Below are 17,321 nucleotides of genomic sequence, written 5' to 3' on the forward strand. Positions count from 1 at the left end.
CTCTGCGTTATTTACACGACATGGAGTGGAACAATGAGTGGTCTCTTCTCGGACGGTCTTTCAGGCGTTCAATGCAGCGCGCACACCCACCGTATGCAGCAGTATTTGGGCATTACAGAGGATTACAGAACAGGCTGGAGTTAATGAGCTCGTAATTACTGCTAATTCCATCTGCCACCAGGATCAGAGCAGGCCAGGGACGTCAGACAGAAGTACAGTGTGTGTGTATACATGTGTTTGTGTGCGAGTCCGTAGAGGTCACACCCATAAATGGCCATCACAGAGGAGAAACCCTGTTGTGTCTTTGACGGGCAATTCCCTGACAGCAAAGGCCCTCGGGGATTAGGACACAATCGCACACACACAAACAGTGCACATCAAATACGCTTAATTGCTATCGTCCCCTGGAGTGGAGCTTGAATTAGCTGTCAAAAGTGTGTGATGTTAGGAGCTGGTGGAGACGGCAGCTTTTGCTCAAGCCACTGCTCCTCTGAGGGTTACGCTAAAGCCAACAAAGCGGCGTATTCCTGGCTCTGAGATGTGTGTGCGTGTAAAGAAGACTATTGAGGTATATCTTTCTTCCAAATTTTCCTCGAGGGGGAGAGGGACAAATTCTAGGCATGCTTTGGGGCTTTGTGGATGGAAAGTTCAAGCCCTAGGATGCATAGGGAATCCTGGTCAGTGAAGTTTTTCTTCTGACTGTGGGGGGAGGTGGAAATGGATGGACAGAGAGAAAAAACTGCAGCTGAAGAAGAGGAGAAATTGCTTCGGCTGAATTCTCCTCAGGCAGCAGATTAATCACTGAATCTCTTCTCTTCGCTCCTGACCTCCCCAGGGTGGACGGACAAGGGTTTGCTCAGAGTTCAAAACGTCGAAGCTGAGAGTCGACTTGGCTCTGAGCTCCATCATCCCCGTGAAATTAAACAGGACGGTCGACACGGCTGAAGGCTCCAAGCTGCATATAAGGAACTTTGAGAGGTGAAAAACTCCTGGAACCAAACATTTGTGCCTGTTGATCATTCGGACGCCAACTGGGTCGTCTTGATCTTCTCATTCAGTAAGCCCCAAAAAGGAAAACAGTAGGAGCAGGGAGAGAAGTGCAGATGGATTCTTGGGAAGCACCAGACACATTCTCTTTATCTCTGTATTTGTCCTCTTCTTCTTGCTCAGTTCAAATGAGGTTAAAGGTCACTAACCCCCAGTCTAAACAAGGCCGATTCAGAGCTTTGAATGCACAATAAACACAATGCCCTTTGAGCTTATTTAGAATGAATTGATCATTTTCAGCCTTATAACAAGAACAGAAAACTGCTGAAGAATCTCTCCTTAAAGTCATTCTACACTCTAAATCCAAAGATCACAGCGAAACAGATCAAAGAGTGTGACATTCCCAAAGATATTAAAACTTCTCAACGTTATAGGTGGTGACACAGTAACCTTTGACCCCCCCACAAAGCACCCTGAGTTTCTTCTCTTCTCCACAAGAGAGCAGGAAGCAGAAGAGGGACAGCACTCCTGGGACGAAGGGTGGAACAGCCTTTTAAATCACCTCCATAAGTAGTTCAGTCTGGGGTGCAGTGTGGAGCGTTTCCCAGCCCCAAAACTGGAGCCGAGAACTGGGGAGGAGCTCACAGGGGGAACCCCGGCACGCAGAGGCCCAGGACAGGGGCTGGATCTTGGGGTAGAATTACTTCTGGCCTCCCTTTTTGCACATGTCATCGACAACAACACTGAGAGAAATATGAACCTGTTGGGTTCTGGGGATGGAAACTGTTGCTCAGACCAAAGTTTAATCACTGATATTAAGTGGGTAATCCAATAGTAATTGCTGCACACACAATGAGGATGTAGCTGTGAGAGCTTGGAGCACTATCAAATGCATCAAAATAGGGAACTGTCTCTTTCAACACGTGTACTGAGAGCAAATACAGGAACGTTAAGTGTCAGCTTCATGTACTTTGGGGGGGCTGTGGCCAAATGATGCTTTCACTGTTATTTCTGTATTTTCAGATGATGCAATTATACAAAAAATTGCACATCTTTTTTATGTTTTAAAATCAGATCAAGCTACACAAAGGGTCTAAAGAGTGAACCTGCCAAAGGTTCACCAAACACCACCTGAGCCAAAAGAATGACAGACCCACGGACGGAGCAGAGACACTCTTTCACATTTATAGCAGAGACAAAGCAGACACCAAATAAAAACACACATACACACATAACTCCCCTGCTGAGGAGGGGACAGATGACTTCAGCGTGTATTCCCACACATAAGCACATGTGGTGGTCACCGACAGGCCTCTGGGGCACACCCTGCATGAGCACGCACCCCATCACCTGCTGTCACTCATAACACATACACTCCGGTCATGCCACTTAAAGTTGTTACAGTGAGTTTGGGAGACATTCCTCGGCCTCAGGCTGCTGAAAACACACACTTCACATTCCAGCCAGTGTATTCTGAGGTCCCACTCCCTAATCCTTCGACATATGCAGACGCATATATGCATACCATCGCGCGAGTGCACAGACGGACGCAAAAATAAAAATGACTGAACCAGACGACAAAAAACAAAATCACAGCTTGAAGTTCATGAGCGCGAGAAGAAACTAAAGAAGCGGTCTTAGTTTCCGTTAAGTTCAAAGAAAGCTCGGAAAGTTTCCGTGCCACTCTGTGCCATTTCCAAGAAAGTAAGAAAACCACTCCACTATCAGGTGAAAATGACATCCGGAGTTTATTATTCTCTCTGGCTGTCACAGTAAAGCTTAAAGCTTTCCCTCTGGTCTGCAGCGAGGCTGTTAAGGTGCACTGTTGTTTGGCTGTAGGTCCTCCTCAGGCTTTGATGTAACAGAGAAACTCACTAAACCATGGGGGGCAGCACCTCATGAAAATATGAGCTCTGTTTGTGAACACAGGCTCCTGTGTGTACAATAAAAACGAGCATGAGTCTCACAAGTACAGGTTACAAGCATCTGTTGTTTCGCTCTCTGGTTTCCCTAATGACCTTGAAGAGAAGGAAGTACAACAAGTACTGCTGGTTTGAATGAATATAAAAATTGGCAGCAAAGACATATACAGCAAACCTTGTGTGAAAATTTGAAATGAGCTGTCATGTTGTCTGGTCATGAGGTCTGATGAGATTTATGTGTTTTTTGAATACTCTATTGTGTCACTGTGAGCAGGAACGTTACAAAGACATCTTAAAACACGCCTACCTTGACTGGAAGCTTTCAGCACCTAGTTTGTTTTTCCTGCAATTTCATTGGCACTTGTGTGGACATGAGTGTGTGCTGAAGATTAAGTGCTGTTCATCAGATTTCGCAAACGAGGGTGTGATAACATCAACTAGCCGTTGACCCTCCAAACTCAACGGTGTCTCAGAGTCAGCAAACTGTGTTTCCAAAACAAGTTTATCTATGGTGAATCCTCAGTCTTCAACCCCTCGAATGACTACCTGAATGTGTTCAACAACAGAGAATCCCTGACTTTCTACATCTTGGAAATACGGTAGAAATTAGAACATCCGGGTCTTGCATTTGTGAAGTGTTTTGCTTCATTTTTGCCGGCATGAAAAGAAAATGCCCTCAGCTGATGGGGTGACATGTGACAAACACATTGCCTACCAAAAGGCCAAAGTTGGAGGGTGGAGGCACCATCAGCTCGCAGGTACCACATGGAGACTACACAACTGGATTTCATACTGATTAAAAAACATTGCTGGTTTCAGCGTGGTCATAAATGAAGCAGCTGTTCTGGCATTCAACCAATCAGAGCTGCTGTTTCACTCTGCATGCACACTTTCATAATTCAGCTCTGTTTTTTTAATGAAAAGAAACAGGAGATTTATTTGGGTGTGACAGTTCAATGAGTGATGTCATTATATCTCACAAATCAGAGGTTTGTTGTTTATCAGGGGTGGCTCTAGATATGGAGGTAGGTCATGCTGAACAGGCTGTTTGTATGTGGTTTATATGAAAACACACACGCACACACACACACACACACACACACACACACACACACACACACACACACACACACACACACACACAGACAGACAGACAGACAGACTGACAGGCACTCAGTTGATGTTGGATTGCTTTCAATATGACTAATAGAGTTGATCAGATTATTGTGTTGGCTCGGACTGGTTAGCTCATGATGCATGTTTAAAGTTTCAGGACGTGCACACTCATGCTGACATACACCCACACACACTGATACAACCTCTGGCTTAGATCGTATAGTCTATCAGTCTTTTGACAGCCGGTCTGTTTAAGCGCACATGTCCAACACAAACACATGTATAAAAACACACAGTTTGTAAAAATATGTGTCATTCAGTTGGCAAACGTGTGTGTGTACGTGCGCTTGCGTGCATGCGTGCATGCGTGCATGTGTGTGTGTGTGTGTGTGTGTGTGTGTGTGTGTGTGTGTGTGTGTGTGTGTGTGTGTGTGTGTGTGTGTTTGTAACCTGTTGTGTGTGTCTAATGCCCTGATATCAGGCCACTTTGCTCTAATGGGTTTACATAAAGGGTCCATGGATTCTATAGGGGTCAGGGGATCAAAAAAGAGCAAAGCTGAGCCCCAACCCATCCCCAGTTCCCTGAATGCTCTTTTCATACACAGTGAGCCATCCCAAACACACACACACATACACACACAAAGTAATTTAAAAAGAACACCCCTCTCTGTCTTATTGTATCTCTAAATAAAGTAACACCTTGATTATTCTGATATAACATGTCTATACATACGACTTGTAGGTGTCTTTGTCCTCTTTTTATTCAGCCACCATCCTGAGCCTACACACATTGACTGGCCTACATTAGCCCACACATTAAGCCTCACAATTAGATAATTCTCACTTTGCTGTGTGGGTATAAAGATGATTCCGAGGAGGCTTGCTTCTGTTCATCCAATCACAGCACATACACCGGGAGAAGGCATCTTTCAAAATGTAGGTCAGCCCTTCAGTACAATGCGGTCCGGTCCTGCAGCGGATCAATATGAACACACCCACCCCACTCACACAAACATAGCACACACATCTACCTACCTCTGCTGACCCAACAGCAGACACCAGCAGACCAGTTGTCATCGACAGCAACTTAAAACAATGAGCATGGCACCGGACCGTAAAAATTCAGAAACACTTAACACGCGCAGGCACGTTGCGCGCGTGCCCATGCGGCATTCACATCCATTAGCGTTTCTATTCTCATCAGATGATTAGCATTGTTTCCTTTGATATGGATTCCTTTCAAGCCAGAGCATCGCCCTGCCTTTCAGATGCTGCTTCTAATAGTCAATACATCAACCGGCAATAAAAGATGTTGCTGATTCAACATATGGCTTTCCGCATTGAGGTCTGCTCTGCGCTTTTACTGTCCTCCATCCATACACTCACCAAAAGCACGTTCTTCCCTGAACGTCTAGACTCTGACAGAATACCCTGTATCAGTCTATCGCATGCTAGTCACAATAATGAAACGTGCCACACCATGCAGCTGTTGGGAGTTTTATCAATGAGACACGCTGCTGCTTTTTACGCACAGGCTCAGTCGGCGCTCCTACAACCCCAGTCACTCATGTATGAACGCTGCAATTAGTACAGCGCGTGTTGACACAATTTAAAGTCATGTCACCAATGTGTCAATTAGCTTCTCATCCGGCATTCTCAGTCACATGATGCAGGGTCTCCACTCATCCCCTTACCTTGACAGAAAGTGCATTGTCCTCCCCGCGCGCTGCGGAGCCGGGAGCTGCAGCATTTTCCCGTTCAGCACGCGCCCGCTCATTCTGCAACCGTACAGCTTGTCACGCTGCTTTGTTTCCGATTGGCATATCCTGCTACTACCGCACTACAGCAAGAGAGAGTATCCAGCCGGCGCCGATATCAAGGGGGAACCGCCTGTGAGAGTCAGCAGCGTAAACTGACTGACCCACTCCCGCAGTGCCTTCACTCTGACACACACACTCTCTCTCTCTTTCTCTAACTCACACACCCACGGAGGGAGGGAGGGAGGGAGGCGATGAGCAAGGGAGGGAGGCATGGATAGAAAGGCAACACCCAGAATTCCTCCTCCTCCTCCGGCCCCCGTCTCACTGATCGCGACCAGCTGTGTCTTTTCCAAAAGCGCAGAGGCTTCAACGCGCGTTCAGCCGCGAGATAAAAACGCAGTCATCACATTCTCTGAAGCGACATGTCAAAGACATTTTCACACCCTTACATCTCCAATCAACTCACAAGGCTGCCCACTGACTCCTCTCCCTCTCTGCGCCGGGATGGCTGGCATTCGCTTTCATTTTAGGGTTGCATGGTTATTAAAGTTGGAAAATAAATAATCCCTCACTTCAGAGATCGTATCTATAACAGGACGTCTAAAAGTTCCTCCAAAAGTGAAAGAAACTAAACAGATGCACTGACGCATTGACGTAGAATTCGGTTTCACTCCCAGGTCCTCTATAGACTTTAGGTAGTAGGGCTATATAATGGTTTTACTTACAGTCAACAATGAGTTTATATCAGTAATCATACATATGTATGTACAGGTTTCGTTTTGGGTTGCCAGATTGAGAATACAGCTTTTGGCAAATGATACATCCTCTTTCAGCAGATCTTGCTCTGCCCTTTAGTCTTCCATCAGTGACTTGCACAACCTCTCGAGGGCCATAACTTGTGGAGAGAACTGCAGTGTATCTGTACACGTTTGCATTTATTACCTCTTCAGATCTGACTGCTTGTTTAGTGTTAATCATTGATGATGGGTCAGTGCTTTTTACTTTTATGCTGTATACAGCTTTATGGTTGTTTGGTTGTTTTGTAGTGGGGTTGATAGTGCACTGGAGGCAGACAAACATTTGCCATCTGCAGTAGAGAGTGCAAGAATAGCAATGGGCTTTCTGACTGCAAAATGCTGAAAGGTTTTTAAATACAGTGTAGGCTACATTTACACTAACATGTTGCATGCAAAGGATGTACTTCATTAAAGCACTTTTGAGGCCAATGCCCTCAAAACATTTTTGGGTGAAATTAGCTTTTATAACAGGATGCAGGATAGTGCTGAGGCATTGGAAATCAAAACAGAAGATCCGTTTTAGCGAATGGAGAGATGAACTGGCAAAGATAGTTTCTTTTGAACAGCTTATCTACAGGATGAATAATACACTAAATTATTCAGATATAGATATAGATAGATTATAGATTCAGATCTATATGGGGCAAATGGTAAATGGACTTGTACTTATATCACTTTTCTAGTCTTTCTGACCACTCAAAGCGCTTTTACACTACTCGTCACATTCACCCATTCATACCCATTCACTCACTGATAGTAGAGGCTGCTACAGAGAGGGACCATCAGTGTTAGCTAATCTCATTCGTACACATTCACACACCTCTGAACAACATAGGGAGCAATTCGAGGTTCAGTGTCTTGCTCAAGGACACTTCAGCATGTGACAGTCGGAGCTGGGATCAAACCGCCAACCTTCCAATTGATAGACGACTCTACCCACTGAGCCACAGCCGCCCCAGAAGTTGACTATGTTGGTATTTGATGTGGAATTAATTTGCCCTCTATTTCTAATGAACATCATGTATGATTATGAAAGGTATTGTGACATGAAATACAGTACATGTTAGAATTTAACATCACCAAGAGGAATAGGAATGCTCTCTTTTTTTCTCTTTTTCTGTTTATTTACACTCTTTGTTCATTTTCTTATGTTCTTCTTTTTTTGTTTGTATATTTTATCAATATCATTTATTTAGTTAATATCATTTTTTGTATTTTTCTCTTTGTTTGTTTTGTATAACTTATATATAGTTTGTTAACTTGGGGTGAACAAAGACATTTTTGAAATTATATCTGCCACTGTAGAATATAGATTTTTTTTAATACATTCTTGTAATTTTTTGTCTTATTTATAAGTTGTAATACATTTTAGAAAACTATATTAGTTTCTTTAATCATTTTTTATTAGATCCTCAATGTGGTGTCTGGAGTGTGAATGTAGCTGCTGAAACAAAGTGAAGGATTGATAAAGTATCTATCTATCTAAAATGTCAAAGCAGTCCCAAAGTTCCTATTTTTCAATACAAGCCTTTTGCCCAGAGTTATGATTATCAAAATATCACACCAGCATTTCAAATAAAATATGCTCCATTAAAAGACAAACCATAGGAACACAGATATCCTGCTGAAATGAAAAATGCTCCAGCTTTGATTTATTACACATAAATATGTCTCAACAGTCACCCTCTGTGTAGAAGAAATGCTGGCTGGTATCCAAACCAGTGGTGGCATAAATAAGCCTCAATCAGGATGTAATGAAGCAGGGAAGCTAAATGACTCCAGTGTTACTATTGTAACAGGGTGTGTATTGGCTATTGGAGACTTGCAGAGCAATAGAGTGGGTATCATGTAACCCCCCCCCCCCCCTGAGCTCTGTCCCTCCTCACAACATCCAGTGGTGTTTAAACACTTTAAGCACTGAGTGCACCCCAGTGAATAGATCTGCCTGTCTGCTGAGTCTGTTCAATAAATGAATGAAGGGTGAGAAAGAGAGAGACAGACAGATGAGGGGAAAGGAGGAGGGGAGAAGGAGATAATTAACAGTGTCTTTTCATTAAAGAGAGGAGAAAGAGAATGGCGTGACTGAGTGGAGACAGAAAGGAAAGAGATGAAAATAGAGGGATTAGAAAACACACCCAGAGAGAGAGAGAAAGAAAGAGAGAGGAGGATCATTAACACACTTGTTTTAAGAGCAGAGTGAACAAAGACAGGATTCTTCAGGCTACTGCTCACCCGTACCAAGAAGGGTGAGGTGGGCACAGTTTATCCCTGTGTGTGTGTGTGTGTGTGTGTGTGTGTGTGTGTGTGTGTGTGTGTGTGTGTGTGTGTGTGTGTGTGTGTGTTTGTGTGTGTGTGTGTGTTTTGAACTCTGATTGGCACATTGGCAAGCTCAACTGCAGGTGTGTGTGTTTCCATCATTGTTGCCTAGCGTTAAGAAAACAGTTTCTATGCGAACAAACTGGTTACACACAAACTCTCCAATATTCAAAGACACACATTCATACTCCTTAAGTCAGTCGAGCCTTTGCTTTTATTCATGTCAACTCTCATCCGAGTTTCTGGAAAGGCTAGTTGGACAGCACTCTGCGTCTGTCTGGCCAGCTTCTACTTTGACCGCTGACTCATGTCCAGACATGCCCTCTGTCTCACCCTCTTTTTATCCACTTCTCCTCATCAAAGACTCTTTTTTTATACTTCTATCCTCCCTTTTTGCTCAGTATGCAAGACCACAGTGCAGGTTTTTTAACATCCATGCCTGTGTGTGTTGCCTCACTATAGTATAGGCCAGTGTAATTAGGTAGTGATGTAACTGTGTAATGACAGTGCACAGGCAGGGTCATCCATATGACCCTGGGAACCTGTCACTCCCCTGCTGATGAAAGAGACAAGCGACCTGGGAAAACTCATCCCCCTTATCAGACCAGGAACACACACATGCACTTGCAACACATGCTAAGATACAGACCTTATATAAACACAGATAAAACACTCCACTTGCACACATTTGAAAGAATGAAACTGAATTTTTTGCAACTTAAAGGACATCCCATTTTCCCTCTCTACCTGGGATTCCTTCTGTTCTTCTTTTCCTTATCACTCAGAACACTTCACACTACAACACTTACTTTTATCGCTCTCTTCCTGGCTCACACACACATGGATTCAACCGACTTACAAGGATGCCAAACAGCATAAATTAAGCATTGGTTAACAAGTAGGAACAGGTATTTCAATCTCAAAATGTTGACTTGTGTGACTTTTGCAGAAAGAATCTGTCAAAACAAACACAGCGACATTCTTTTGTCAGATTTCTGGCAAACAGCCTCCTCCCCCAGAGTTAAACCATGGTTTGTACACAAGCCTGCATGCTCAGTCTAGTAGCTCAATGCTGAAAAAACATGACCTCACAGTGGAAAACTCACATCAAAGTGTGGGCCTCACTCTGAAAAGGTGCTCTTGTGGCTAATTAAGAGACCCTCCAAGTCTGGACCACCAAAACGTCCTCATTAGACCCTCGCTCTAAGAGGATGCTACTCATAGGGTCTTATCTACTTGTACAACTAAAAGAGAACCTGCTACGAAACTTGAGTAGAGCAAGAGGAACTACACAACAAAGTAATAACTACCAGACTTATTAGTTCAAAAATGCTGTAACAGGTTCCTGCAGCCAGTTGAGCTTATGTCTGCTGGGAAAATAATGAGGATATGTTCACTGTTGGAGGCTCTGGTGAAGAAAGGAAAGAAGGAGATTAAGAGATGGTGCAATGAGGAGCAGGAAGGGAGAACGATGGCAGGGGGCAGAAAGAAAAGTCTGTGACTAATGTTGAAACAGCTTCAGAGAATAACACGGTGGGAGTCAATGGGAGGGAAGGAAGGTTAATTCTTATGCGCATTGCTAACCCCCGTCACACCCCACTGTTAACCTTCCATGGCTCGGCTCTAGAGTGCGTTTTCTATGTGTGTTTGTGTGAGAATGTGTAGCAAAGATTTGAGCTAGCTTCAAATCCTAACTCTCCAAAAGCTTGTCCTTAACCATGCAATTTCATTTACCCCCTATAGAGGAGCTAAGCATGTTCTTTAAAAGGTTGTATAGATGAAGAGGGAGGGGTATGGTTAATGTGTGTTTGTGTGTGTGTGTGTGTGTGTGTGTGTGTGGGGGGGGGGGGGGTGCTTGTCTTTTACTGTGGGAACCAGCCTTCAGGAGTGCACCTGATGATTAGCTCAAACCAAACTCCTTTTTGGGAAAAGAGCTCTGTACTAAGTAAACAATGTTTTACAAAGAGGATTAACTTAATGATCAAAAGTACAACATGGTGCAAAAATAAAAATGAACATGCTGAAGGGTTTGATCAACCACACTAAAAATAAAAATAACTAATGCCTTATTGTCTACTAAACACCTCAAAGACAAAGGAAATGATAGTAGATTTCCGAAGATCCAGGCTCTGCCATCAGCTAGTTACATCGAGGTGGTGCCAACCTACAAATATCTAGGTGTACACCTGGACAACAAGTTGGACTGGTCCCTTAACACAGATGCACTCTGCAGTAAGGGGCAGAGCCGCCTCTTTTTCTTAAGGAGGCTCAGATCCTTAGACATCTGAAGTAAGATGCTGCAGAAATTTTATCTGGCCCTGTTATGCTCTGCTACTACCTCTAACGCAGGCACAGGGATGGGATAACTTGGTCCCACCATCATTGCTTCTGAGACTCTGAGCTCTTTTTATATTGCCAGTTCAGGGCATCATATTTACACCCCTGAAACGTGTTGCCTCCAAGATGAATGTCTCAGAGGAGTGTGATGGTGGGAACAAAAGTGGCTGGTGGCGGAGATTGGTTGCAGCGATGTTATGGACTCTCATTGCAAGAAGGTCAATTGAAGGCAAGACAGTTTCTCTACACTTGCCCCCATAAAATCTAGAATAGAATTTCAAATCCTTCTTCAGACATACAAAGCCCTTAATAATCAGACACCTTCATCTTAAAGAGCTCATAGTGCCCTATCACCCCTCTAGAACACTACGCTCCCAACATGCAGGCCTGCTGGTCGTACCTAAAGTTTCTAAAAGTAGTATGGGAGGTAGAACCTTTAGTTATCATGCACCTCTCCTTTGGAATCATCTACCAGTCAGGGTCCGGGAGGCAGACACCCTCTCTACTTTTCAGAGTAGGCTTCAAACTTTCCTTTTTGATAAAGCTTATAGTTAGAGCTGGCTCAGGCTTGGACCAGTTCTTAGTTATGCTTCTATAGGCTTAAACTGCCGGTGGAACTGGCGCACCGGCACACTGGAATCCTATCTCACCCCCTTCCCCCAAACCCCCCCATCCCTTACTTTAACTCTGCCTGTCCCATTATAGGTACTAACCATAGACCTTTCTGGAGTCCCTGAGCTCCCTTGTCTCGTAGGCTCCTCTGAGCTGTCGTAGACGTTCTCCTGCTGTGGACGTTCCAGACTCCAGCTGACACGGACGTGCTGGACTCCAGCGGCAACTACTGTACGACTACTACTCGTCTCATCACTATCACCGCTCCCTCTCTCTCTTATTCTCCTCTATCCCTCTTTCCAGACCCAACACGGTCGAGGCAGATGGCTGTCTAATATGAGTCTGGTTCTGCTCGAGGTTTCTGCCTGTTAAAAGGACATTTTTCTTTGTGATCCTCATGATGGATTAAGGTGGGGTCAGACTGAGTCTTACCCTGTCTTGAAGTTGGGTCTCTGTTCATAATTTGACATAGAGTACGGTCTAGACATCCTATGTTTGTAAAAGCGTCTTGAGATAACGTTTGTTGTGTTTTGGAGCTATACAAATAACGATTGATTGATTGACATTGCAGGAGCATAGTTGTCCCACCTTGAGCTGACAACGTACATAGGGTCTTTATTGTTCACATTTCCATCTTCACTGTATTGGTAAGGTAACTGACTGTTGTTTCCTTTCCTTGATCTCGAGTGGATAAAACTCTTGATTTAAGTTCTCTTACTTCAGCTTTATTACTTTGGCTTTGCTGTGACATCTTTTCTGGGACTTCTATAAAGAGCTAAAAAAAACATTGATGGTGAAAACTTGCTGATATAATTGCATAGCCAACCTTTAATTGTATGTACACATGATTATTGTATACTCACATTTCTTCGATGTAGACTTCACAGTCAAGCATCAAATTCAATCTGGAGCCTTCCTCCAAAGTCTTGAAGTTTTGTTGACTCAGTGATGTCAGCCTGCATGGTTCAAATCTACGCTTGTTGGTTTAGCATCGTGTTCACCATCAGTTGTTGTTTTCAGGTCATTCCTACGCTTTCATATCCTCTATAGGTCGGGTGTGATTATAACATAAGAAAAGTAAATAAAGTGAAGACAGCAAACACCCCCAGGAAGAGTGGTATCTGTCCTTAAAGGAAACGGGGTAAAGTTGGTCATCTGGCAGAAGTTGTGACATTTGACCTGTGTAAGTTTAGAAGCCGAGTCCACTCTCACGCACATACTCACTCCATTTATTATTGTTGACATGGTAACACACATCTCTCTGAACTATGTGGGGGTCCTTAACGTGCACACGCACACACACTTATACACACTCTTGCACACAATGGCCACCACATCCCTGTCCACGCCTCCTCGTCCTTGCAGTCTGCTGACCACGACCCTGAGTTCTCTTTTTCTTTTCCAACCCTGCCATAAGAGGAAGCTAGAGATTAACAGGGATTATGCCATTGCTTCTCCATAGAGATTTGCAAGGCCTTGATGAGGGGGAGGGTTTTTTTGGGGGGGGCTTTCTAGGCAACAGTAGCTGTGACAGTGGTGTTTCTTTGAGTGAAGTTTGAATGACAGAGCACTCAAGAGAAAGAGTTAAGTCATATTGGGAAAAGGAGATACAAGCTGCTGAAAGAGAAGACAAAAGGAGAAGAGATTTACTTTTTTTGACTTCCCAAACGTTTGTTTCAGTCCAAAGCAGGATGTGGGAAAATATGTCCAAGGGATGTAACTTGTAGTTCCCAGGCTCCGATCCAGAACATGTGTTTGTTGCTCAACATGAGCATGTTTCACAATATTCTAATGGCCCGTAGTCAAACTAAACATATCCTTTATATTAGCACAAGTGTACGTGTGTGTAACTGTACATGTATGTGTCTGTCTGTCTCTGAGCGAGGACGGACCGGGGGAGTCGCAGACAGACAAAGAGCGTGACGAAAATAAGTACAGCAAATATTTTCTTTAGCAAAAGTGAAAGTCAGAGAGTGGCTGAGCCCACTATTTCCAGAAAGTCTTATTCACTTTTCCTTGTTTGTTTGGACCTTGAGTAAACAAAGCAGTGTAATGACAGTGAATTAAGAAGGTTAACCATGTGGTTTAATCAGCTTCAGCAAACACTGGGTCATAAAAAAAAAGGTATATGAGGACACAGTTCCCATTGAAGGAGGAGGTGTCAGGGGGGGTTCTGGGGCTCCAAATCCCCTAGCAGCCCCATATGTTAGTCTCTGTTAAATCTTTTAATTTCTTTGTATGTGTGTGCGTATGCCTCTTTATGAGTATATGACTGCATGTGTGTGTGTGCGTGTACTGTGGCAGACGAAAAGATTAATGTCATTATTGTTTGTCAGCAGCGTCCTGCTGTTACAGCTGGAACAGTTTACATCATCGCCGGGAAAAAATAGCCAACAAACAATAAATTAAAGTATTAGATCAGCTAGAAGACATGAACTAAATGTAATTATCCTGCAGTGTGAGTATGGCTTTAATGCTTCGTTCATTCAAAATTAGACAGAAAAGCTGCTTAAGCTGCATGTAAACCACAATCCAGAACAATAGTTGTTCCTACTGTCCATATACAGTACACTCATGCGTGTGTGCATGTGTGTGTCTTCTCCCTGGGTGTTCCCTCTAGTGTTTTGCCCACACGTGCGGGAACAAAGAAAGAGCGCACTCCTCCATTCATTCAGACCGGCTCATAATGACAGGAGAAGTAATTGATTACACGCCGTGCTGAGCAGATAGAGCCAAAGGAGCAGCACAAAGAGTTAGAGGGGCACAGAGAGGTCCTGGAAAGAGCAGGTAACGGGTGACAAGAACAACGCATGCCCCGTCAACCCGCCTAGACCTCACCTCAATCTGCATCTCATCAACTTTTCATGTGCATCCCACCGTCTCAGAAACACAATGTCATACAGACAGAAGGGAATGCAGGAAAGTCGAATCAGAAATATAAATCTTTACAGAACTAGACGCTTTTGTTGCCCAATTTAGACCTTAATTTAGAATAAAATCATTTCATTTTAATTTGATGCTCAGACCATGATCACATGGAGCTGCAGAGCATAAATTACAAATAACAAAACAATATAATGATGGCACACGGCATGGTTGAAGTACAGCAGATCTTACTTAAACACTGGAAGGACATTCTTCAGAAAAGCCCCTAATTAACAGATACTTTTTGGCTTATCTGATTGCAAAAGTAGAATTAATTTAAACACAGAGGGACATTTGAATTAATACCTCTCTCTATCATTCAGAATGCTTGTGTTCCTGCATTCAAACAAAATATGGTCCTCATCGCCCACATGATTATCGTGACAAAGGTTACAAATCCTCTGTTTTCTATCCAGGCCTTTATACCTTCCAGTGACCTCAGGGATCCTGGTGTTATTCGTTCTAAAATTACAGATAGCTTGTCTATAATTCTGGTTTTCAAACAACAGATATATTTTTCTAGTTTTACATCTCGTTTAAATTGCACATATAAATCACATGATGTCATTTTATCCAGTTCACCTTGCCACTTTTGCAGAAACTGATCTTTAAGCCTCTGTTCAACAGTTCGTCTTAGCCAGTTAATGTTGTTACACTGCTGTGTGATCCAGAGATAAGACAGGCCTCAGTCATCCAGTATCTGCTTAACCTTTAAAACCCATGGTGACGCATTGGCACCTGTGTTGCGCAGGTTAAGCAGATAATTATACATAATACAGTTTAACTTACTTTCTTCACCTGTGATCAACCTCCCCCAGTAGCCAATAATTATTTTGTTAACTGCAATACTCCAATGCATCTTGTTGCTTTTCGGTTACATTTTTCATTCCTGTACGCTAGAAAATCAAGTTAGCAGGCTTGTTGTCAAATTTTGCACTCCTAATATCAAGCCTTCCTTTAGATACTAGAGTGCCTGAAGGACATCGAGGCATGGATGGCTTTTAACATTTTAAACTTAAATGAAGATAAAAACTGAGGTTATGGTGTTTGGACCCAGTCGAGCCAGTGGTGTCTCTCCTATAGACCTGGGTTCCCTTGGGTTTTACTTATGTAAAACCCATAGTCACAAACCTTGGCGTCAAAATGGACAGCGATTTTGAGCGCTTGATTCATTCTTTAATCTCGACCCGTTTGGACTACTGTAATGTACGTTACACTGGCATTAACCAGGCCTCTCGCTCGCTTACAGTTAGTCCAAAACACGGCTGCTCGCCTTTTAACAGGAACCCGCATGAGCATGAACATATCAGCCCCGTTCTCGCCTCCCTCCACTGGCTCCCTGTCCATTTTAGAATTAATTTTAAGATTTTAATGTTTGTTTTTAAGTCACTAAATGGTCTGACACCTAAGTACATATCTGACCTCATACACATCTACGCCCCCCTCCAGAGCACTGCAGGTCTGCTGATCAGATGGATGACAAAAGACGTGGGGTGACCGAGCTTTTTCAGCAGTAGCTCCTAAACTGTGGAATGAGCTACCCACCCAAGTCAAAATGGCCCCCACCCTGGATACTTTTAAATCACGTCTTAAAACAAATTTTTACTCCTCGGCTTTTAATACAGTATGAGAGTTTGTGTTGGTCTCTGTTTGTCTTTTAATTTACTGTATTTTAAATTGTACTATTATTTATTTCTACTGTTTGTATTTGTTGTGCAGCACTTTGGTAACCTTGTTGTTTTAAAAATGTGCTATATAATAACATGGATTGTGGATTGGATTGGATAATAGCTTTTCTAACACAGTAACATGTTCAAAATCAAGATTAATCTGGAAAGTCTGCACTGTTACCTCACAAAAATCACATTACTTTGACAAAAATGGATGCATGTGTGACGTTAAATAAGATGTATTAAGCAGATTCAATAATTTGCCTGTTAATTATCATAGCATATGGAAACGGTATAGAGCCAGCAGCCGCATGGAAAAAAGGCTAAAAACACAGAAAGTCCCGCAAACTTACTGGCACATTCTGTTACTGGTGTGATTCATTAGTCCGGAAATAAACTGAGAAGTATCAAGATCATTTTATAGATCTAAGTGTCTCAGAAAAACACAAATCCATTCATTCAATTTGAGGTTTAATCTATAGTGATACATAATTAAATGGCAAAAGTAAAGCAGTCTTTGTATTCAGTTGGGCACTGATTTCTTTGCCAGTTAGCTGTACTGGTAAAAGAAACAAGCATAATATAAAAATAATAATTTACATATGTCTTTGTATCACCTGTATCTCACAATCAAGAATGTTTCCTCAACTTTTTTCTCCAACTATATTCTATAAGAGCACACTTTTTTCTCAGCTCATGTTGAGGCTAAATCTTGGATATAGTGGGGAGACTGCTGCACTGTTATTATTACTTTTTTGGGAAGGGGTAACTGGACCTGTGCTATGAGTCATAGCGCAAAGATCTGACTCTCAGCGAGAGGGAAGCCCAGGGTGTGTCCACTGAGAATCACATCAGGGGAGAGAGGGATAGAAAGTGAGA

At 43.0% G+C, this 17,321-nt stretch overlaps 1 protein-coding gene across 5 annotated transcripts in view; it reads right to left on the reverse strand.

The window, feature by feature from the left end:
* LOC117821356 (neuron navigator 1-like) overlaps nucleotides 1-17,321 on the reverse strand; it is a 126,935-nt gene that overhangs the window by 38,455 nt on the left and 71,159 nt on the right. Inside the window, exon 1 of one of the 5 annotated variants that reach the window (XM_034695565.1) lies at nucleotides 5,720-5,968. The exons of the other annotated variants lie outside the window; for them this stretch is intronic. Within the exon in view, the coding sequence (XP_034551456.1) occupies nucleotides 5,720-5,802 (83 nt within the window). The 5' untranslated portion in view covers nucleotides 5,803-5,968. Of the gene's footprint in view, nucleotides 1-5,719; nucleotides 5,969-17,321 lie in introns of those variants that run through there. 5 annotated transcript variants of the gene reach the window in all.

The sequence above is a fragment of the Notolabrus celidotus genome, chromosome 11 (genome assembly GCF_009762535.1).
Source record: "Notolabrus celidotus isolate fNotCel1 chromosome 11, fNotCel1.pri, whole genome shotgun sequence".
NCBI lineage: Eukaryota > Metazoa > Chordata > Actinopteri > Labriformes > Labridae > Notolabrus > Notolabrus celidotus.